Source organism: Cucurbita pepo, chromosome LG12 (assembly GCF_002806865.2).
Source record: "Cucurbita pepo subsp. pepo cultivar mu-cu-16 chromosome LG12, ASM280686v2, whole genome shotgun sequence".
Taxonomy (NCBI): domain Eukaryota; kingdom Viridiplantae; phylum Streptophyta; class Magnoliopsida; order Cucurbitales; family Cucurbitaceae; genus Cucurbita; species Cucurbita pepo.
Genome location: NC_036649.1, coordinates 8,386,302 through 8,410,487, shown reverse-complemented (window position 1 = coordinate 8,410,487; position 24,186 = coordinate 8,386,302). Strand labels below are relative to the sequence as shown.

The 24,186-nt window shown below is 36.4% G+C and overlaps 3 protein-coding genes across 3 annotated transcripts in view; 1 reads left to right on the top strand and 2 right to left on the bottom strand.

The window, feature by feature from the left end:
• Positions 1-690, bottom strand: part of LOC111807771 (probable galacturonosyltransferase-like 4) — a 2,275-nt gene extending 1,585 nt beyond the window's left edge. The window contains exon 1 of the mRNA XM_023693638.1: positions 103-690. Coding sequence (XP_023549406.1) covers positions 103-690 — 588 coding nt within the window. The remainder of the gene's footprint in view (positions 1-102) is intronic.
• Positions 691-1,992: 1,302 nt separating this feature from the next.
• LOC111807832 (auxin-binding protein T85) lies at positions 1,993-5,428 on the bottom strand. The gene is made up of 5 exons (XM_023693715.1): positions 5,309-5,428; positions 4,200-4,306; positions 3,883-4,086; positions 2,490-2,557; positions 1,993-2,321 (listed from the first exon to the last, which is right to left on the bottom strand). Exons 1-5 carry the CDS (start codon positions 5,388-5,390, stop codon positions 2,216-2,218), a joined length of 567 nt encoding a protein of 188 aa, XP_023549483.1. The 5' UTR covers positions 5,391-5,428; the 3' UTR covers positions 1,993-2,215.
• A 1,236-nt stretch (positions 5,429-6,664) lies between these two features.
• LOC111806724 (piezo-type mechanosensitive ion channel homolog) lies at positions 6,665-24,132 on the top strand (the record flags this gene model as incomplete). The annotated part of the gene is given in 21 exon segments (XM_023692161.1): positions 6,665-6,849; positions 9,706-9,786; positions 10,375-10,534; positions 10,626-10,783; positions 11,399-11,555; positions 11,684-11,870; positions 12,105-12,220; positions 12,424-12,508; positions 13,620-13,835; positions 13,916-14,093; positions 15,265-15,393; positions 15,511-15,684; positions 15,809-16,042; positions 16,433-17,980; positions 18,062-20,529; positions 20,614-21,009; positions 21,110-21,268; positions 21,583-22,092; positions 23,067-23,211; positions 23,299-23,443; positions 23,629-24,132. Coding segments are annotated over 21 exon segments (7,431 nt in total). The 3' UTR covers positions 23,765-24,132.
• Positions 24,133-24,186: the final 54 nt, after the last annotated feature.

The window sequence follows — 24,186 nt, the reverse complement described above, 5'->3', positions numbered from 1 at the left end:
AAAAAAGGAAATTTTGTAGAGAGAGAAAGAGAGAGAGAGAGAAATGTATAAATACGGAGTTTAGGGTTTGATGATCTGAAATTGAAGGTTTTGATTTGATACCTTATCGCCCAAATCCACTCCCCAAAGCTCTGCAACGTCGTCAACAACGACCAAATCGGAATCCAAATATATGACTCTCTTAACCTCCACCGGCAGAATCTCCGCCAAGTAAATTCTCGCGTAGTTCAATGGCTGATCCAAAGCTTGTCGAATGGATTTCGAAATTTTCCCCCGAACCCTACCGGAATCGAATCGATAAACCTTAAAATTGAGGTACGGAAACGTGGTTTTGATGCACGAGAACACCTCGGAGTCGAATCTCGCCCACAGGAAGTGAAATTCCACGTTCTCAGGGCAAGTCGAGTGCTGAAGAATCGACAGAACGGCCGCCATTGTTCCTCTCAGGTAATTCGAATCCAAAGTCATAGCCACGTGAATCTTCTCATCTCTTTTACAGGAATCGCCATTCCGAAACGCCGGAGCTTCGCGAAAGATAGGAACGTCGGAGGAAGGCTTGCGGATGATCCCTAGGCGGATTCCGGCGGTGGCGGTGGCGGTGGCGGTGGCGGGGAGTAGGATGAGGAGGAAAGACAGGAGGAGGCCGAGGAGAGAGATGGAGAAATGGAGATGGTTGTTGTGGAAGGCCATTCCTGCCCTGTAAATTGGAGTTTTGGAAATTGGAACAATGGAGAAAGAGGAGATGATTGATCAAAGAAGTGACAGAAACGGAGTGATGGCAGCCATTGTTAGGCTGGTTTGGGAGAAGGATTGGGAAGGAAGAATTAGGAACGATTGATGATAAGGGATATAAGTTGAGGAGGAACAAGGTTGGTGGGATTCTGAGGAAGGGAAAATTCTTAGGAGAACAATGCCTATTTCTGGGCATGCTCATGGTGGGTTGGGATTATCATTACTCCTTTCTCTCATGGAGCTACATCCATTTTCTTTTTCCTTTTTCAGCTTCCATTTCCTTTCCACATTTCTTGGACTTAGAACCAGGGGATCTAGCCAATTTTTAGATTTCTTTGTTCCTCAAAAACACTCAACTACTTCATCTTTCTCTACCCATCCTTTTCTTCTTCTAATTTTTGACAAACATAAATGAAGATACTCGGGAGGGGATATTGTTTGATCCATGGGGTCCTTTGTTTTTTTAGTAAAGTTTGATTTTAGATGATTGCATAGTTTTGTTGATTGTTTGTACTGGGATTTCAAAGCAAGAAAAACACTTTTAGATGATTTGTTTGATCCTAGTGACTTCTTTTCTCTTCCCTTTATCCACTTTTTTCTTGATTCATTCTATTTTTGCTATTTACACTTATCTTTCTCTTTTGCTATTAGTGTGCTTCAAGAAGGATTGTGAATTGTTTGTAGCATTCATAATATCTTACACATGCATAAGGTTTACTAGTTTGAACGCATCTTTAACTCTTATATTATGCTTGATATTATAATCTTTTATAAGAAAATGCTACTTAAAAGTGTATAATGTTCAAAAAGTGTGGAGTGATCTAGGTGTTTATTAATTGTATAATGTCTAATATGTGTAAGAAGGAGCATACATAGGCAATAATAATAAAAAAAAAAATTGTAGTTACATTATTTATATATACATATATATATACTATGCAATAAAAAAGGAATTCGCGGTTAAAACAATAAATTTAATCGAAGATTTGAGCTACATGTTTGTTTTATGTGTTATATGTGTAGTGTAGTGAATTACGCTCATAAATAATATTTATATTTATCAATTTGAATATAACTGAATAGATAAGCTGCTCAAGTTTGAATTTGCTCTTACTATCGCTCAGCTAAAATAAATTATATTTATAATTTAAAAAAAATGGTAAGAACTAGACATAAATTTTTTAAAACAGAAACTAAAAACGAAATTATTATCAAACCGACCCAACTGGTAAGAACTAGACATAAATTTTTTAAAACAGAAACTAAAAACGAAATTATTATCAAACCGACCCAACGGCCATCAATGATTTCAAAATTATAGAAGAAACTATAGGCTTTCACACCTCAACAAGGCTCTATCCATTTGGAATGGATTTTTGAAGCAAAAGTGAGTGATACAAGGTTGAAGAACTTTCAAGATGTTGCACCTTGTTTAAAGTTTATAACACTTGATGTTAACGGTCAATTTGATCGACAAACAACGTCAAAGTTCATCCTTTACGGGCGCTTCAAAACACTGTTCATCCCAATAGTAGGGGAACTTCAATCTTGCAGCAGTATGGGGCATGGCCCAGTCATCATAAATAAACCTGCAACCATAAACCAAAACATCTTGGTTGTTCATGAGTCTCACCTTCAAATTACTCCCAAGTACCATAATGAGCTTCTTCAAGCAAATGTATATAATTCGTTAAGCTCGAGTTATAAAAACAAATAAAGATGAAATACATAATGTAAAATGGAAGAAAAATACGCACACTTTGGCTGGTGGCCTGGAAATGATGACAAGCATCTGCAAATCCTCATGTTCATTCGTATTCCATATCTGTGTTAATGGTCAACCATTCAAGTGATATCAGAGGCTTGGTTTGAGTTGAGAATTGTTTGAACATTGTGGTATATTTGATAAACTGAAAATATAATTTGAAACAAAAAAAAAAAAATTTCAAGCATGATCAGGGGCTTAAACTGATGATACCATGCACATCGGTCCACATTTCACAGATCAATGTAGAAAGTCACTGGAGAAAGGTTTCGTCAGAAAGCCAGATTTCATGATTCTTTGATCCACTAAAAGAACAGGAACGTATAACCATATATGTATATATATACACAGTAAACAGTGAACTTCATTATCCCATAAAACAAAGGGAGGAGGAGGTCAGGCCTCAACTCCTCAAAGACAGTATAAGAGGAAGTAGCTAACTCCAAAAACCCGTCCTCAGTTCGCATATGCATATATCTAGGCCTAAGCCGGATTGTGTTTCCTTTCTTCCATGGGGTGGGATGGAAAGCAAGCATTCTCATTTCACTGGAAAATCATGCAATGAAGAAGTTTGAAGAGTCCAGTGGGAGTGAAAGGATTTTGAAGGCTTTTGCCTTGTAATTTAATTTTTCATCAAAAAACATGTAGACGCAAATCCCCGTTTAAGACCCAAAGAACAATCAATCTCATTAACCACAAACTGAGCAGAAACATTGACCTTATTTGGTAGTTTCACCTTCCAAATTCCCAATTAGCAAAATGGCAGTTTAAACGGACAGATAACCAAGAACATTCAAGCAAGATTCACATGAGAAGGAGGTTTAGAAATCAAGGAAACTACGCCCTTCTTTCCTCCCTATCCCGAATTCAAGATGCTCCTTGGGGGAAAATACCAACATTCATTTGCAAGAGCAAATACACTCCCGACCCTCATAAAGAAAATTATATATCATAAGATTCAATGAACCAGTAGTTTTCTGTTGACTACTGAAAATCCTATGAAGTGAGGTTATTTTAGCACTTACCCTAGCTTTTATTTGACAGCTGAGTAATTTGTGCTATTTCTCTCATTTTGAATGTTTTGCTTAGGCCATAGAAAATTCTTCAACTGGCAAAGTAAAGTCTCATTCATCCTAGCTTGATTTATTGTCTTTAGATCCATTGAACTTCCAATTTTTTCGAACCACTCACCCTCGCCATCTTTAAAAAAGAAGGCTTCCATAAGCTTTCCAATACTCATTGCATGGCAACAAAAATTCTAAGGATAGCAAGACTAGACATTTGAGACTAAGTTGTAAGCAATCAGAAATGATGTATATCAACTAAGCCCACAATATTTATGGAGACTTCTAAAGCAAGGAAGGGATTTAAGTAGAACAACGTACCTGGTGAGCATCATTAACAGGTATGTGAAATGTACAGTTTGAATAGATAGAAAATTCTTTTGGTGTTCCAGGGTACTTTCCATGAGAACTAGGTGCGAGAAAGAGAGTGCCAGTCCCCTTCAAAACCACAAAAACTTCTTCACAGGAGTGCCTGTGAATAGGTGTGTGTGATCCAGGGGAAAATGTTTGGAGCCACACCTCCACCTGCAAAATTCAGTAAAGTGGTAAATGGCTAGCACAGGCCAATAAAAAATATCTTCTGTTTCATTACAAAGCTAGGCTAGGTTCTAGAACCTCGAAGGATGAACACGCCATACCTCCTTCAGCCCATGCAATAGTGAACCTGCAACGGTAATGTGAGACAAGCCTCCCCTTCCATAGTTATCTTGTGGAAGCTCACTGATATTTCTCACTAGAGGCAACCCTGGATCCATGAAAAAATTTAGATGCATGTAGAAACAACAAAAAATGTTAGCTACCATGCGGAAGTCAGTCAGGTACATAAAGTTCAACTTTCAGACCATCCCCGTCACAAGTACACATCAAAACACTTAGGTCCGAAGTCACATAGGTAAGCTTAAATACAACAATTCGAAGACTCAAAACAGAGCAGAACATCCATTAGTTCGGTAGTAAATTTGTAGCGCTTTGTCCTGAATGTTATCATGACATAACATGTTCAATACTCAAATACCCTAAAACCAAAAACCACCATATTTCTAGTCTTACAACACAAGCATAAAGGCTTATTAACCCAATGAAGGTATTGTGTAAAATCTGAAGCCCAATTTTATGGATACCATTATTCAAGACAACGTCTTGGGAGTTTGTACTTTTCTTCCTAGAAGAGTGGAAGATTGGCTTATGCGTGGAATCTGATGGGGAAAACCAAGGTCGTAGGGAGCTGTGCCTTTAGAGTTCTTTGGTGACATAAATGGAAAGAAAGAAGTGCAAGATCCTTTAGGTCTATACGTTTTTACATTTGAGTAGTCTTGCACAAAACACAGCGCTTAGATGGATAATTTTACACAAAAATTCTTTGTAATTACAATCTCTTGATGATTATCAATGATTGGACGGCTCTCATTCCGTCGTTTTTGGGAGCTGAGTTAATCGTCGTCCAAAATGCCGGTGGAAGCCATCAAAATCCGCGAAAATTCTATAAGAAACTCGAAAGGAAGGTATTGATCTGGTTGCCGCCTAGTTACTTCAAAAAACGTCTCTAATGGCCAAAAGGGCTTCAAAAGCTACTCAAATGGAAACCAAAGGGAGCAAACAAAAAACATGTAATATCAAGAGCATTACATATGATAAAACTCAACTTCTTCGGAGTTTACGAAGCACAGACCAGCAAAACAACGAAGCAACAATTGCGAAACGGCGCAGGAGGAGCTAAAATTGGTGGTGGAAGAAGAAAAGTACATACCAATGATCGAGCAAGGTGATGCTTCGGATATCGCAGGAAGGAAAATTAAGCAAAGAGATACAGCTAAGGAAAGTCCCGCCATCCAATCGCTTCTGCAATTTCACCATTTTTGGAGCTCGATCTCCAGCTCACTCTTATATACCCTTCCCGAGACTTCCAGATTTTGTACGCCCAATCATTTTTAATTATGAAATTCCAATATTTTTAATAATTAATTTATTATACGTTAAATAACCAATTTTATAGTTTCTTTTTAATTTTAATCTTTTAAATTACAATATTTTTAATAATTAATTTATTATACGTTGAATAACCAATTTTATAGTTTCTTTTTAATTTTAATCTTTTAAATTTAAGCTTATAAATGCAACTTATTTTAATAAAATTTTTATTTTTTTTAAAAAATCAAAATTTTCAAAACTAATAAAAATAATTTTATAAATTTAATTATTTATTTTTAAAATTTGACTAAAAATCAAATAATTGAAAAACCTAATAAAAATAGGAAGAAAACGTTGTCAAACACAACTATATATATTAGACTTGATTTAAATACGTCGTTATATTTATAAATAAAAATATTTAACATCGATATTACGGATTAATAGAGATTTATGATATATATAAATTATTAATTAAATTTTTTAATTAATTGGAGTGACTAAACTATATATATATATATTTAGTATTTAACCTGACTTGATTTAAATATGTCGTAATATTTATAAATAAAAATATTTAATCGATATTAAGGATTAATCGAGATTTATGATATATATATAAATTATTAGTTAAAAGTTTTAAATTAATTGAAAGGACTAAACTATATATATATATATATATTATTTTTTAGCGATTTAAATATATTTTTATATCTATAAATAAAAATATTTATCGTCGATATTAAGGGTTAATCAGATTTATGATATATATATATAATTTTTTTAAAAGCAAAAATAACTTAATTATTGATTTAAATATTTTTTTATGATTTTTTTTAATTTTAAATTATTCATAAAATCGGACATCACGTGGTGGCTTGCCGCGACGGTGGCGGTGGCCATTCGCTGAAGCCACCCAACAACCAGCAAATCGGTTGATTTTATTTATTTATTTATTTCTTTAATTTGGGCTTCGGCATAAATACAGTTCCCGCAGATCATCTTTCAACGTATCCGAATTCAGTTACCCATTTATTCTACGAACATTTGCGGAGCTTCGATTCTAAAGCCTGCTTGATTCTACAGGCTTGGCAGATTAAAGAACTATATACTATTCCACCGCCAATCAATATAATTCTGATTTCTTCTGTTGCAAGCCTATAATCAACACTTTTTTTTTTTTTTTTTTTTTTTNCTTTCGATATATTAATATGAACATCTAGCGCTTCCTGGAAATGGGTTTTCACGATTTTTGATTTAAATCGAAAACCCATTGCCGGAGCAGTGCTAATGATGGAATCGAAGTGATCGCTCTCTGCCATTCGTCTCTCATGGGGAGTTTTCTTGGTGGGTTTTTGTTGCCGCTGCTGCTTCTAACTGGTAAGCGTTCGTCTATTTTCATGTTGTAACTTCTTGTGAGTTCCTGTTCTTATGAGATATTTGCACCATTTGCTTTGGAACTGGTCGAGGGCTTGCTGTGTTTTTTGCTCAGTTTGATATCTGCCGGTACATTTTTTAGGATCTAAACTGTTCTTGATGTAATCATTGGTCGTTGTTCTAGCTATGTTTTTAGCATTCTTAGTTTGAGGGATTAGAACATTTAGTTTTGTTTATCAAGTTTAAAGACATAATGGTATTAGTTACTGTTAGTTAAGGAACAAAGGCGGGTTTGCAGCCTTTTAAATAGGTGTCGTTGTAAGAGGTGTTAATCAGTTTTATCCAAAAGCTTTTCTCCAAGAACAGAGTTCATTAAAGTTAGTTTTAATGGGGTGTGGCGATAGGGGTTGTCCTTTCCCAAGAAAACTACCCTGTTGAGTATTTTAGTGAGAAACTTAGTGATGCTAGGCAAAAAATGGAGCACATACGAAGAAGAGTTGTTATGGGCATCAATGTTAGCACCGAGATTATCGAAGACTTTGCCACTAGATACGGTTGTAAAAAGGGTGAATGACCGAATATGTACCTAGGATTACCTTTAAAGGGAAACCACAAATCATTCTCCTTCTAGAAGACCATTATTGAAAAAATTAAAAGAAGGTTATCGACATGGTCATCATGTTATACTTCCAAAGGTGGAAGGCTCACCCTAATACGAGTCACATTGTTCAATCTCCCCACTTACTACACGTTTCTATTTGAAATGCCACAAAAGTTGGTTACGGATATAGAAAGATTATTGGAAACTATTAGTGGAAAGATGACCCACATCTTATCTGTTGGAATATCATAAGCCTCCCACTAGACGAGGGAGGACTTGGTCTATTTTCAATAAAGGAGAAGAATAAAGCTCTTCTCGCCATATTGATATGGAGATATCTTCACGAAGAAAACGCCTTGTGGAGAAAAATTATAAAGACTAAATATACTCCTACATCACATACAAATCAACCCCTCCATCTTGTGCAAAGGGGCCATAAAAGTACATAAAAAAACACCAAAACCTTATCTCCAACTGAATTTGCCATAGGGTGGTGAGAGGAGGATTCTGGATCGATACTTGGATTGAAAACACCAAGCTAGCCTTGTGATATCCACTTTTGTATAGACTCTCTCATAGTAAAACAACTACGATCAAAGAAACATGGAATGATATCAACAACTTATGGGGCGTGATGATCGGTAGGAACCTAAAAGATAATGAAGCTATGGAATGGGCCGAATTAAGCCTTGATCTTGCCCAAGTTGTATTGTCTAAAGAAAAACCTCATTGACATGGCTTCGCTCTACAAAGTCTTTGATGGTGGACATAGGAAAAAAAGTAGAAGTAATAAACCCCACGCTAGCAAAGACAGTATGGAAAGGAACTTCACCATAAAAAGGTGAGAATCTTCCTTTGGAAAATAGCGTATAAAGCCATTATAGCAAGTGAAAATCTACAAAAAAAAGAATGCCATTTGTAACTCTATTTCCAAGTTGGTGCCTATTATGCAAGAAAAACAATGAATCACAAAACCACTCATTTATGCAAGTCATATACGCTCAAAATTTCTGGACAAGAATTCTCAATATCTTCGGATGACATCTCACTTTCCTAAAGGAGGTAAATGATTTATTGGATATGACCTTAACATACCATCTTTTCAAGAATGCAAAAGTCCCGTTATGGAAAAACCTTATCATTGATTTTTTTTGGAATCTATGGAAAGAAAGAAATCAAAGAGTATTCATGTAAAAGACATAGGATTATACGAAACTCATCGACAATGCTGTTTGTCATGCTATATCTTGGTGTAAAAAACTAGGTCATGTGTTTGCTACCATCCTGACATCAATACCTTCTGGTTGACCTTTTTCATAAGCCATCTTGCTTTGACATTGTGTTCCTTTTGTCTTAGGTTGTGCATTCTTTTACTTTATGTAGAAGTTTTGGAATTGGCTTGAGGTGGTCAGGTCTCTTCTGCAGTTTTGCTGTTAGTATGATTCGTTTTCAAACCCGGACAGGAAACAAACTTTGTATCATAAAACCAAGTTCATTTGGAAGAGGGGGTTGGATATGCCTTAACTCTTACTAACCAGGAACTCCAGAAAGCTTCCTTTTTAACGACAGGAATTCCAACCGAAAGAGATGAAACTAGAACAAAGAAAATAAACTAGCACATAAAACTAAAGTCTACTGCACGTCTTGAACGAACCCACCACTTCTTCCTGACCATTATAGGCATTCTACTAAAGAATTGAAAATTTCAGCTTTAGACATAAGCCATCCCAAGCTTCAAGTAGATAATCCACAACTCTCTTAAGCATACACCAATGTAGCATGAAAAATTTATCCAACTTTTATTAGTGAAAAAAGCAACGGATCAATGGATGATTAAAGGGCTATCTGGCAATTTTTTTTTGAAAGTAAGTTACTTTTTGTGATTATTATTTTATTGTTAAGATATGTGACCATTCATTAAGTAAGAATGGAATTATGAAAAGAGTAGTTATATAGACGCTGAAGAGTAATTACAATTGACATATATAGACGTCAAGGAGTAATTAAAAGATGTGCATTCACACACAACCATTATGCCATTAGAAAAGGTCACGGAAACATGAGACCAAATCCCACTTTTAAGCTCTTCTTTCGAATAATAGAAAAGTACGATGTTAGTGTTTGAACTTAGAATTCTTGAAATGTTTAGGTTAGAGTTATTTTATTTTATAGCTTCCTTACATCTCAACTATTACACTTCGTTTGTTTGACCTCCGGAACTATTAATTAACTCCTTTTATTTTCTCATTTTCTTGCAGCGGCTTTAATCAATTGGAGTCTGATCTCTCTTACTGATTTATTGTTGTTTCTTTTCATTCAATTTAATGCAGATAAAATAGGTAATGCTCTGTCAATATTAGAGTTGATAATATTGATTGTTAGCTTTAGTTATTGTTCGTTTATCCTAGTTAATTCTTAATCACTGTTTCTTAGAAGCGGAACAAATTTAATTAATGAATGGTATTGTACATGAAGCATAACCGTAAGAGAGCTAATGGTGAATCATTATGAACTTAAAATTCTTTAGCTTCAAGGGATTTTCTTTTTGCTCCTCAAAGATGTAACAGCCGAAAATAATTTAACTCGTTGTGAAAATGTCTTAAATAAGGATATCATAAAATTTTTAGAGTTGCTCCATGACCAGTTTTTTCACCTCGCTCATCTCCTTTTGGAATGAAGGGAAACTCTAGTGGCAGGCTTGCCATTTTGCTATTCGTTGGGGAGCGTGGCTTGAGAGGAATGGTAGGATTTTTTAGAGGGGTTAAGAGGTCTTTGGAGGAGGTCTGAGAGGGAGTCTTTTTTTTTTTTTTTTTTTTTTTTTTTTTTTTTTTTTTTTTTNTTTTTCTCAATGAAAACATGGTTTCTTACAAATTTTTTAAATATAATTATTTATTTCTTTGTTAATACATGGTGCATCTTTATTGTAGGGTTTATTTTTGGTCGGCGGTTTTTGGTATTATGGCCAATTATCATATTTTCTTCGCTTGTTATTCTTGCTCAAGTTACCTTTCTTGTTATATGGTCTCTTGAGGGATATAAGTGGAGCATAGCCAATGCATGGTGGGCTAAGCTGATTGGTTTCATGACGTAAGAGCTGACCAAAATCATTTTCCTTTTTTCTTTTAGTTCACATTTTGCTTCTACTTACTGAAAATTAATTCCTGTGGATCATTTGCAGAATTCAGTCATGGAAATCGCCTTCTGTTATTTATTTCTTGGTCGTACAACTGTTATCAATTTTTGTTGCCGCTGCTGATATTTTCTGGTACAGAATTGGTTTTGTTCAAAGGAGAGATTCATGCTGGGTTCATCTCTTTTCTTTTGTCGATCATCTAGGTTTGTAGATCGTTAGCACCATTTTATTATTTGAATATTAGCTTCTTTTGTTTTTCTTTCGTAAGAATTTACTCCAACTCCATAAGCATGCTGCATTGTAGAACTTGATGCACATTCACCAAAGTATTTCTGGAAGTAAATCCTTTAAGTCAGCAGTTGGAGTATGTTAGGGTTAAATTGTTTGCCAGAGGGGGTAGAAAAATTTGTTTGTGCATTTACATGTTTCAATTAATGAATTTTGATGTATTTCACAATCAAGATATAATATTTTTCTCTATAAGCACTTCAGCTCAAATGTCCAATAGAGGGAATCATGAATTTTATGAAATAATTTAGTTGATTAAATAAACTTTAATTCAGATAACTTGGGCCTTTCATGGTGTTTTATCCTTTTTGTTGGGGGCAAAGGAGGATCAGAGTGTATAAACCAGTATTTGTCTATTTTCTAGGATGATATATCATGCATATATGACTAATTATCAATCAACCTCTTCTGCGTTTGGAGCACTTCGCAATCCATACCCATTTACTGATCCCTCTTTTGCAATTAAATTGTGTCTTAAGATTTCTTTACAAAATGAAATACAAGGATTTAATTTCTGTTGGAAATGGCAGGTTCTCATCTAAGGGTTGCTTCCTGTTTGCTACTTCCTGCCATTCAGATTATTGTGGGAATTAGCCATCCTTCATGGGTTTCGCTTCCATTTTTCATTGGCAGCTGTGTAGGTCTGGTGGATTGGTCTTTAACAAGCAACTTTCTAGGACTTTTCAGGTTGTTCCTCTGAGATTCTTGATTGTTTCCTGGCCACAAACTTTGGTGCATGCATACTCTGTTGTAGTTTGAAGTTGTTTTTATCAGTTGCATCTTTTTTATGATCCGACTTTACATGTTATTTGAAGGTGGTGGAGGCCTCTTCAACTATATGCAGGTTTCATTATTTTTCTTGTTTATGTGTATCAACTTCCGGTGGAGTACCCTAGTATGTTGAAATGGGTAGCTGGATTCATTGGTCTGTTTAAAGTATCGTCAACCCCCGAATGGCCTGGGATCTGTTCCTATATTTCTCTTATACTTTTCTATACCATGGTATGTAACTTGTTTGTCTATTTCTTAATTTTTATTTTTTCTTTAACATGTGATTTGCATATTGATGGCAAGATGTGAAGCAGGAAGTATCTGTTTCAACGTTTACAGTTTAAACTCCTTATGACTCACCCTAGAAACTCTTTTGAATTGAGAATAGTTTGCTTTATGGTTGTATATAGCTGTCCCTCATCCTCTGCTTGACTGATTAGTTGTATTATAATGCTTCTTATGCAGCTTTCTTGTGTCAAGTGCGATCTTGAGGAAATGGATTTCATAATGTCAATGAGGGAAAGCAACTTAGTGGAGCAACTTCTTCCCTCCAAGCATTCATTTTTCATTCGTGAATTGAGGTCTCAAACTTAAGTTGTTTATATCTGATTTACACAATTTTTCTTTCACTTATTGATTTCTTTCCCTTCTCCCCCTCGTTTAAATCTCTGCTTACCACGGTTTTCAATAATTTCTTATGAAATTATCAAAGCTTATATTTACAGGGTGTATTTGTATTATGATACTTATTTTGCTTATATATACCTGTTGTTGAATGTTGCAGGTCTGGTGTGAAGCATACTAATGTTTTGTTGAGGAGAGAAGTTTTCCGAACATTTACTATTAACTTTTTCACGTATGGTTTCCCGGTATATATTTCTAATCATAATATTTTATGTGGACCATAGTCGACTTATGTTTGTTTCTTCTCATGGGTGTGTTAACTTTGTGGGCCGTGGAGAGTCATGGGTGTATTAATCTTATAGATATGATGTTGAATATAAATATGGTATTATCTATGAATGGAATGATATTTGGTTTTATAGTTGTTCTAGCCATTTTGTTATGATGTTTCCAGTTTTCAATTTGTTTCTTGTGAGCTTGCCTGAGTTTGGGAGGTTGGGTATTAGTACCACGAGTCGATTTTATTTTTGTTTCTGTTTTTTTTTTTTTTTTTTTTTTTTTTTTTTTTTTTTTNTCTCAGAGGAATGAAAAAATCTCATGTTTTAGTGGCTGTAGAATATTCCTAAGGAACTGAGTTCCCTCGGAACAGAGTGACTAAAAGCAAATTGGTCGATGATCCTTATTTTAATTATCTCTGTCTTCTTGCTCTTTCTTTGGAGATGATCCTTATTTTAATTATCGTCGAGATATTTCTGCCAGTTTAAGCATAACTCAATTAGTTAAGACATTATATCATCGACAAAAAGATCAGATGTTTGAATCTCCACCACACATATGGTTGAACTTGAGGTTTTTTTTTTTTTTTTTTTTTTTTTTTTTTTTTTTTTTNGATTGTCCTTCAAAAGTAGGGATTAATGTGTTGTGGCACAATTCTATCCAGGCCACACTTGTGGGGTGTTTGGCTCAAAATGAATCGTAGCCCTTCGTGCCGTTCCTAAGGATAGAGAGGCCTTTGTTACATTATTATCAGCCTTCTGTTTAGACTTGCCTCTCTAAAAAAATTTGTAAATATTTCACTTCATATATTCCTTCCAGCCAATTCAATAATTTTTATCCTTAGCTGATGCCTTTTATTTTCATGTATTCAATGAAATTGATCCGAAGAAAGAATGTTCCGGAAACTTTTTAGTGTGCATAGTTTTTTAAAATAGAGATTGGACATTTCATTAATGTTTACTTAGTCCAGTTCATGTCTTACTGTTCTGTTAATTCGATTTTAATGATTCCAAGTTATTTTCTTGTTTTGAGTTAACCCATGTTAAGATTTATTGAAGCTTGCCGAGCTCATTGTGACAGGTCTCCTTGGTTGTTCTGTCCTTCTGGAGTTTCCATTTTGCAAGTCTATGTGCATTTGGGTTACTCGCTTATGTCGGGTTCATCGTATATGCGTTTCCTTCATTATTCCAATTGCATCGATTGAATGGGCTGCTGCTTGTGTTCATTCTCTTCTGGGCTATTAGCACATATATTTTCAATGTAGCATTCACATTTTTGAATCGGAAGATTGGAAAGGTATTATTGAATTTACAAAATATCGATTTTTTCATTACGACACAGACATCAATGGTAGTCTTTCTTGGTTATGTCTGCAGGACATGGATGTTTGGGAGATGGTGGGTTTGTGGCATTATCCAATACCAGGATTCTTTCTGCTTGCACAATTTTGTCTTGGAATTTTGGTTGCCTTGGTCAATCTTGTAAACAACTCGGTTTTCCTTTGTGTGTCCGACGAGGACGAGCGTTCTTCAAATGACAACTGCAGTGCTAGAGGTAATTAGTAATTGATTGATTGTTGGGATTTGGCTGGTTTCTTTAATTCTTTTGTATGGAGCTTTTATTTTAAAGCTTTTAGGCTGATTGGTTAGTTAAGTTTTATGACCAATTGGCTGCCTTGTTAGGTTGCTAGGGAATTAGTCGTATCTCTTTTACCACAAAATGGGTCTTTGCAGTTGAGACAATTTCCCCTTTCCTTGGTCCTGCCTATGAGTAGTATGACAATCTCAGGCCCGGGTCCATATCAAGTTGGAAACAAATGCAAAGGGCTTAGGCAAGCACTCGGGTCTGCTGATCTGCTTAAGAAAGAAAATCGAACTAAAATGCCTTCAAGCTCTCTTCACCAAACAAAAAAAAAGGCCGATAAAAAGACCTCCGAGTTTTTGGAAAGTGGTTGGTTTAGGCCAAACAAAGAATGTTCTTCTCCTTTGTCTTTTAGCTTTTTCGCACTCTCTTTAAATGAAAAGGACTTGACTTGAATTTTTGGATGACTGACTGCAGCAATTGGAAAGAAAATGACTCTAGTTGAATTTTCGCACTCTCTTTAAATGAAAAGGACTTGACTTGGATTTTTGGATGACTGACTGCAGCAATTGGAAAGAAAACGACTCTTTCTGATTCAACTGGTTCGCTTGATTTATGCTAAAGAAACAAATGTTTTTCCTTGTTTGATTTTGGGAAGAGACAAACATGTCAGTTTCGGGGCGGGGGGAATAATCCTAGACAAGCCATTGGTTTCACAAGATTTTATTTTTTAAAACCCAAGATTTTATTATCCAGGGATCTCTAAAACCCATTCAACTTAATTCTATTTGACTCCCAAACATTAATTATATGTATATGAAATACATATGCATTAATTACACGGACTTTTAAGTCTCAGATATTTAATATCCATACCTAAGTTTGGTTATTTTCTTTGTCAGATAGTTAGCTAATTGACTATGCAGAAGCTTCTTGTGAATAGGTGCTGTATATAAATACAATTTTTTGGTAAATATAAACTTTTAAACATTCTTGGAGGAGTGTGATTCTGGGTTACATAGTTCATTTGTCCTGTATTCTTTATCACCTTAGAAATACTGATTATCTTACTCTGAAGTTTATTCGTATTGTTTGATTCCTTGATAGCGGTAGAATCGGGTCCTTTACACTATTTAATTTTCAGAGGCAGGAGAGACCAAGGTTTTAATTGTGGCAACTATTGCATGGGGTTTGCGCAAAAGCTCTCGAGCGATCGTGCTAACTTTGATATTCCTGGTTGCAATGAAGCCCGGTTTCATCCATGCTGTGTATGGTATGTTTTTATATGCTGTGTATGGTTATTTTACGTTATTTTTATGACATGAAAGCTACAAGTTATGATCTTAAGTTCCTCGATTTTCTTATTGAGTCTATCTTTCAATGTTTTCAGTGGTATTCTTCCTCCTATACCTTTTGAGCCACGAAGTTAGCAGAAAGATGCGCCAGTCTTTGATTCTTCTAAATGAGATTCATTTTGCATTGTTATATCTTCTTCAGATCAACTTGATATCGAATGTGTTAGATCGGGAAGGTTCTTTGTGTAGGGAAATTCTGTTGCAACTAGGTAATGTGTGCTTTCGTTCGAGGATATTATGTTATGATTTTAAAAATGGATGTTCTTTTAGGAGGTTTGCTTATTTCATTTTATCATTTTATCATTTTATCATTTTATCACTGGTTCGGTGCAGGTCTCCTTGGACGTGATAGCATGTGGGAGTTCCTGGAAATAGCTATGCTTGCTGGCTTTTGTACAATTCATAACCATGGTTTTGAAATGCTATTTTCTTTTTCTGCCATTGTGCAGCACACACCTAGTCCCCCAGTTGGATTTAGCATTTTACGAGCTGGCCTTAATAAATCAGTTCTGCTATCAGTTTATACGGGCACGAAGAATAATTATTGCCATGATAATCCTTCACATGGTATTACTATCAAAACTCATCATTGATTATATTGCTCTCCTATTTGAGCCCTGATACATTCAAGAAAAAGTTACAAACTTGATTGTTGGTTTGAGCTTTTTTGGTTGAATCAAATTGATGCTTGATCATCTAGCCATGACAGCTTTATTCTTTTGATGATTATGGATATGCACAAAGGTCAAGATCCAAAAACTTTGATCTAGTGTTAGGTTCTTTATCAATTTGGATGCAACTTTTATATGAATTAGCAATCGTTTCGTTTATAGGAGCTACAGATTTATTCGGTTTATATGTTTTATCATTTGAATCAACACTTTTGGTGGTTCGTTAGCTCCGTATCCATTTGCCACTGCATCATTCATATCGCTCATTTATTTTGTTTCTCTGCAGAGAGAAAGATTGCATCATTCCTGAGTTCCATTGGAGAGAAGTTCCTATCCATGTACAGATCATGTGGAACCTATATTGCATTTCTGACTATTCTTCTCACGGTTTTCTTTGTCAAACCAAATTATATATCCTTTGGTTACTTATTCCTTCTTCTTGTTTGGATGATTGGAAGGCAACTGGTTGAAAGAGCAAAGAGGCGACTATGGTTCCCATTGAAAGCCTATGCAATTATAGTGTTTATCTTCATATATTGCTTAAGCAGCTTCCCCAGCTTTAGGATATGGTTATCCAGATCAATTGATCTTTATTTCTTTTTGGGATACAACTCAGAGGCTTCATCTTTGCAAAATTGTTGGCAGTCTTTGGCTGTGTTGATTGTGATGCAACTTTACAGCTATGAGAGACGACAGAGCAGATATAATAGCTCTGATGAACCCGAGCCTTTAGAATACGGGCGACTCGGGTTTGTAAAACGCTTCCTTAGTTGGCACAGTGACAAGATTCTGTTTGCTTCTCTTTTCTATGCATCGATATCACCGATCAGTGCATTTGGATTGTTGTATCTTCTTGGCCTCGGTGTATGTTCCACTTTACCCAAGATTTCTCATATCCCATCAAAGCTGTTTCTGGCATATACAGGAGTTATCATGACAGCTGAATACCTTTTCCAGATGTGGGGTAAGCAAGCTGGTATGTTTCCTGGACAAAAACATTCAAATTTGTCTTATTTTCTGGGTTTTAGAGTTTTTGAGCCTGGATTTTGGGGTCTGGAATTAGGCTTAAGGGGAAAAGTACTGATAATTGCTGCATGCACCCTCCAATATAATGTCTTTCGTTGGTTGGAGCGGGTGCCGGGTTCTGTTCTAAATAAAGGGAAATGGGATGACCCTTGTCCATTATTTGTCTCAGATGAAGATGATTACGACATATCGATCTCTCATGAGAAAAATAACCCATCATTAGATGCTGGAAGGTTGTTTGTACAACAGGAAGGTTCGGATCATATTTTAAGGCCTTCCTTCGTCTCGAGTCAGTCTCAAGTGCCTCATTCTGCATCGAGTAAACGAGACAACTCCGAATGTAGCAGCACTAATAAATATTCGTTCGGATTTACTTGGGGAAGCACCAAAGAATGTCACAAGTGGGACAAAATGCGAATTATATACTGGAGAAAGGAAAGATTTGAAATGCAGAAGATTATTTTCAAGATATATATGAAATTTTGGATGGAGAATTTGTTCCATCTCTTTGGTCTTGAGATAACCATGATCTCCTTGCTTCTTGCCAGTTTCGCTGTATTAAATTCTGTCTCCCTGTTCTACGTCGGATTGTTGGCTGCCTGCATTCTTTTGGATCGGGGCATTATACGTAAACTATGGCCTATATTTGTGTTCTTGTTTGCTTCCATTCTTATCCTTGAATATATTGCCTTCTGGATGAACATGTGGAATTCAGATTGGAATATGCCAAGCAAGGCTGGTGTTCATTGTCATGACTGCTGGCGAATCTCGAATCTGTACTTCCAGTTTTGTTTGAACTGTTGGCTGGGTAAAAATCTTAAAACTATTGATACTTCGTAGTTTCGCTTCTTATTTTGGCGTGTTAATGTCTGTGTTACCTGATGTGCAGGACTGACTGTCGATGATTCAAGGATGCTTTTCAGTTATTTTGTGGTATTCATGCTTTCGTCTCTCAAACTCCGTGCTGATCATTTATCCGGTTTCTCGCTATCCTCTACATATCGTAAAATGGTGTCTCACCGTAAAAATACATTCGTTTGGAGGGATCTATCTTTTGAAACAAAAAGCATGTGGACCATCCTTGATTACCTGAGGCTCTATTGCTATTGTCATTTGTTGGATCTTGTCCTGGCTTTGATTTTGATTACTGGAACTCTTGAATATGATGTACTACATCTTGGTTATCTTGCCTTTGCACTGGTTTTCTTTAGATTAAGACTTGAAATTCTGAAGAAGAAGAACAAAGTATTCAAGTTCTTGCGTGCATACAACTTTGCTCTTATTATTCTTTCTCTAGCTTACCAATCTCCACTTGTAGGAGAAGTTAGTGCTGGAAAGTGTGAAACCATGCATTACATATTTGAGATGATTGGATTTTACAAGTATGATTATGGATTTCGAATTACTGCAAGATCTGCTCTTGTTGAAATTATTATCTTCATGTTGGTCTCTCTTCAATCATACATGTTCTCCTTGCAAGAGTTTGAATATGTATGCCGGTATCTTGAAGCCGAGCAAATCGGTGCGATTGTCCATGAGCAGGAAAAGAAAGCAGCTTGGAAAACTGAACAGTTACAGCATATCCGTGATTCGGAGGAAAGCAAACGGAAACGCAACCTGCAAGTCGAGAAAATGAAGTCAGAGATGCTGAATTTTCAAATTCAGCTTCATAACATGAACTCATCTTTTGATGGCAATAATGCTTCTTCGCCAATTCCAGGAAATGAATTCCTTAGAAAACAAAGTACTTCTAGGATAGACGATGATGCTATGACCTCTGATATAGAAGGAACACTACTTGGGAAGGTAGAACAGATGATTAGAACAGATTCTTCTCCCTTTCCTGAATTGCAGGAATCTCTTGCTAATCTTAGAACAGAGTCAAGAATGCACTCAATGGAATTTTCAGTTCCAGAAATTTGTGAGATTGATTCTCAAATTTCAGATATATCTTTAGATTTGGATCGAAAAAGGAAACACAGAAGCTCAGCAAAAGGAAACCCCTTAATGTCTGCTGTACAGTTTATAGGTGATGGTGTTTCCCAAGTACAATCTATTGGAAATCAAGCTGTTAGCAATCTTGCAAGCTTCTTAAATGTCACACAAGACGATGACATGATTGAACAGAGCAATACCGAGGATCGGGTTTACGATCAGATTGAGAGCCAGGAAACTAGGTACACACATTTCGAGCGTTCTTCCTCGCTGCAGTCTGATAAGAGTTCTGATCCTGCAACTATGCAGTTGGGAAGGATTTTTCGTCACATATGGTCCCAAATGCGGTCCAACAACGACGTCGTTTGCTATTGCTGCTTTATCCTCGTGTTTTTATGGAACTTTAGTTTACTCTCCATGGTTTACCTTGCAGCTCTCTTTGTCTACGCCCTGTGTGTAAACACCGGTCCGGGTTATATGTTTTGGGTCATCATGCTTATTTACACAGAATTGTACATATTGCTACAGTATCTGTACCAGATAATCATCCAGCATTGTGGGTTGACTATTAATTCGGATTTACTACAAGAACTTGGATTTCCTACACATAGAATTACTTCATCCTTTGTTATCAGTTCATTGCCTCTGTTCCTGGTTTACTTGTTTACTCTATTGCAAAGCTCTATAACTGCTAAAGATGGTGAGTGGACATATTCTAATGCCTTCAACAAAAGTGATCTCCCCAGAAAACACAGTCTTGGACATTATGGTTTGACTGAAAAGGCATATGAACTCCTACACTTGGGGGAAAAAATGATGATGTTTGTACTCAGGAGTTTGTGCAAGTACTGGAAGTCACTGACTAAAGGAGCAGAATCTCCACCTTACTTTATCCAGGTTTCTATAGATGTCCAAGTATGGCCAGAATACGGGATTCAGCCCGAGAGGATCGAGTCGGGAATAAATCAGATGCTTCAAATTATCCATGATGGGAGGTGTAAGGAGCAGAACCCTCGACCGTGTCCGTTTTCTAGTAGAGTTCATGTCCAGAGCATTGAAAGAAGTAAAGAAAATGCAAAGATGGCCTTGGTTGTTCTAGAGGTAGTATATTCTTCTCCTTCAACTGATACTTGTGCAGAATGGTACGACTCTCTTACTCCTGCAGCTGATGTAACGAACGAGATTCGGCTTGCACAACACAAAGGACTTGTTGAAAATACTGGATTCCCATATCAAATCCTCTCCGTGATCGGTGGAGGAAAAAGGGAAATCGATCTATATGCGTATGTCTTTGGTGCAGATTTGATAGTGTTCTTCTTTGTTGCAATTTTCTACCAATCTGTCATCAAAAACAATACTGAGTTTCTTGATGTATATCAACTAGAGGATCAGTTCCCAAAAGAGTTTGTGTTCATCTTGATGGTAAGTTGTCTATCTATTACATATCATCAAATTTAAGGTTCGTGTTCATCTGCTACTCTGAACTAAATATACTCTGTGCCTCAGATAATATTCTTCTTGATCGTGCTGGATCGATGTATTTACCTCTGCTCATTCGCCATCGGTAAAGTGATCTTTTACCTTTTCAATCTCGTTCTCTTTACTTACGCGGTAACGAAGTATGCATGGCAAATGGAGCCTTCCAATCAGCACGCAGGAGAGTTGGCACTCCGTGCTATATTTCTTGCGAAGGCGGTTTCTTTAGCACTGCAAGCGATACAAATTCGATACGGTCTCCCACACAAAAGCACCTTGTATCGACAATTTTTGACAAGTGAAGTTTCAAGAATCAACTATTTAGGGTACAGGCTTTACCGGGCTCTTCCCTTCTTATATGAATTACGATGTGTGCTGGACTGGTCGTGCACGACAACGTCTCTGACCATGTACGACTGGCTAAAGGTGATTATTTCATTGTTCTAACCATTTGGATGTAGGCTCAACATAGTTTTGTGTTCTCTAAAATGTTGAGTTAATATACTATATGAATTTCTTGTCTCAGCTGGAGGACATAAATGCAAGCTTGTACCTTGTCAAATGTGATGCAGTATTGAATAGATCTCAGCACAAACAAGGAGATAAGCAAACTGTTATGACCAAATGTTGCAATGGAATATGCTTGTTCTTCATATTAATCTGTGTTATCTGGGCTCCAATGCTGGTAACGATTTCATTTTTAGCTTTTGAAATTTAAACTTGTTTCTTCCCGATTTATCAAATTTCTTAAGGAAACACTTGAATTTCTAGTCAAAACTTCCTGGTCCCAAATTGTGGCCCATTTACGCCTTTCGTGCGGGTCAGAACTTACCCAACAAGGAATTTTGCTATCTTAGGACCGTTATAGTTACGGCCGCCATTCACTGGGGCCTTAGTTGCTGGCTCCTTTCCTACTCCCAATTTATTCAATTCTATTGGTTCAAACCGGACGAGACAATTTTGATTTAGCTAAAAGTTGAAACTCTTTTTTTGTTGCAGATGTATAGTAGTGGGAACCCAACAAATGTTGCAAACCCAATCAAGGATGCCAGTTGCCAAGTGGATATCAAGACATCTTCAGGAAGATTGACACTCTACCAGACTACTCTTTGTGAAAAGATCAAATGGGAGAAGTTGAATGCTAATATGGTTCTTGACCCTGGAGGCTATCTTAGTCCATATAATAGGGATGATATTCAGTTAATTTGTTGTCAAGCTGATGCTAGTGTCCTGTGGCTTGTCCCTGGTGTGGTTCAGTCCAGATTCATTCATTCCCTTGACTGGAACCAAGATATAAGCATTGCTTTCACTTGGCTACTCACCAGAGACAGACCAAAAGGGAAGGAAGTTGTAAGATATGACCGACTCGTTCATCCTCGAGATCTTCCTAATCAATCTGATATCCAGAAAGTTCTCAATGGCTCAATGAATAGCTTTCAGATAAAAAATGTTTACGAGAGATACTTTCGTGTCACAGGCTCTGGTGATGTTAGACCTCTGGAACAAGAGGTACTCCTTACACCCTTTAGCTGATATTTTGTCGTTAAGATTTGTTGAAGTATTGATATAATTAAACTTTTGGATTCATGGGTGATGGTATCATAGTTTTATTTCCACTATCTTCATTGGCATATTGTTTAGCTTGATATTTTTAAAAATAATTGAGGTATTTTTGTGCCATCTGAGTATCACTAATCTAATAAAACTATTTTTCAAAAAAATATCCAATCAGGTATCCATTGTCATAGGGAAAGGAAAATTAATTACAGGAACTAAATGAAACTATTTCACAAGACAACTTTTGGGGGATGCATTGTACGCGTACAAAACTTGGTGGCTACTTTATAAAACTTAGGGGTTAGATTGTGCGCCTAAAAAAAATAGGGACTAACGACAAGGACTAAATTTGTAACAACCCAAGTCTACCACTAATAGATATTGTCAAATTGAGCCTGTTACATATCGCCGTCAGCCTCACGATTTTAAAATGCGTCTATTAGGGAGAGGTTTCCACACTCATATAAGAAATGTTTCGTTCCACTCTCCAACCAATGTGGGATCTCATAATCCATCCCCTTGGGGTCCAGTGTCCTTGCTGGCACCCTACCTGGTGTCTGGCTTTGATACCATTTGTAACAGCCCAAACCCACCGCTAGTAGATATTGTCCATTTTAGTCTGTTACATATCACTGTCAACATCACGGTTTTAAAACGCGTCTACTAGGGAGAGGTTTTCACACTCTTATAAGAAATGTTTCATTCCCCTCTCTAACCAATGTGGAATCTCACAATGAAAAACTAATTGCATGTTTGAAAACTCATGAACCAAATGACAGCAATGAAAATTCATGGTGCAGTTACCTGATTGAGATTTTCAGGATCTGAGGTCATTGTTCTTCATCTACTGAGGCGGTAGCAACTGATATCATTTCTATGTTTGTATGAATTTTTATTCAAACAACTGACCCGATGATCATTTACAGGACAATTTTGTCAGCGCTGATCTCATCTTGAACCGTGAAAATTACGATTGGTGGTCCTTCCATGACATCCAGCCAATAAATGTCAGCAAATGTGGACATTTCACCGGACCAGTAGCCATTGTAATCTCTGAGGAAATACCACCTCGTGAGTCTTATGAAAAAGAATATGACAAAGATGATTAATAGAACAGAAGTTTCAAAATCATATTACTAAGCTTAACCTTTCTTGCAGAGGGCATTCTGGGGGACACTCTCAGCAAGTTCAGCATCTGGGGTCTTTACATAACCTTTGTTCTAGCAGTTGGCCGTTTTATAAGACTTCAATGCTCTGACTTGAGAATGAGAATTCCCTATGAGAATCTACCTTCTTGTGATAGGTAATGTAACAAAATTCACTTTTGCAATCTTTCTCTGCTTTTGATCTTCGTTCGAACAACTTAAACATAAGTTTAGAGACATTACAATCCAGCCCTCAAAGAAAGTTCAAGAGCTTTTACTATATTTTATGAGGTCAACTACCTCTTCTAACATGAACTAATTGTGTGTTGAAACGTTATTATAGGTTGATTGCTATTTGTGAAGACATATATGCTGCTAGAGCTGAGGGAGAGCTTGGAGTTGAAGAGGTATTATACTGGACACTCGTGAAAATTTACAGGTCCCCTCACATGCTGCTTGAATACACAAAAATAGATTAGACTGCAAAGTTTAAACAAACATTTATCAGAATTAAGAAAACACAGAGCCTAGATACAAGTACCTGCACGACTAACGCCAGTTATAGTGAAAGCCAACCTCGTTCGTGATTGGTGTGTTCTTGAGAAGATGGTATGGTTCCATAGGATCTGTTGAATACTTTGTGAAAATGAATTGTGGATTATTCAAGAACATTCATATTTGTAGATGATCTGGTTGGGTGTGTACTGCAGAAGTTTTAGCTTCAATAGCAGAGGGAACAGGCTTTCTTACTAATTCTGCAAGTAAATCTGCCAAGAGGTTTGTTTGTTGACTTTACTCTAATTAAAAGAGCCAGTTTCTCGGTTGCTGCACTGCTCTATTACTTTCATTAATGTTCAATCACATAGCAGTACAAAATTTTCTTTTGCATCATAATATCAGG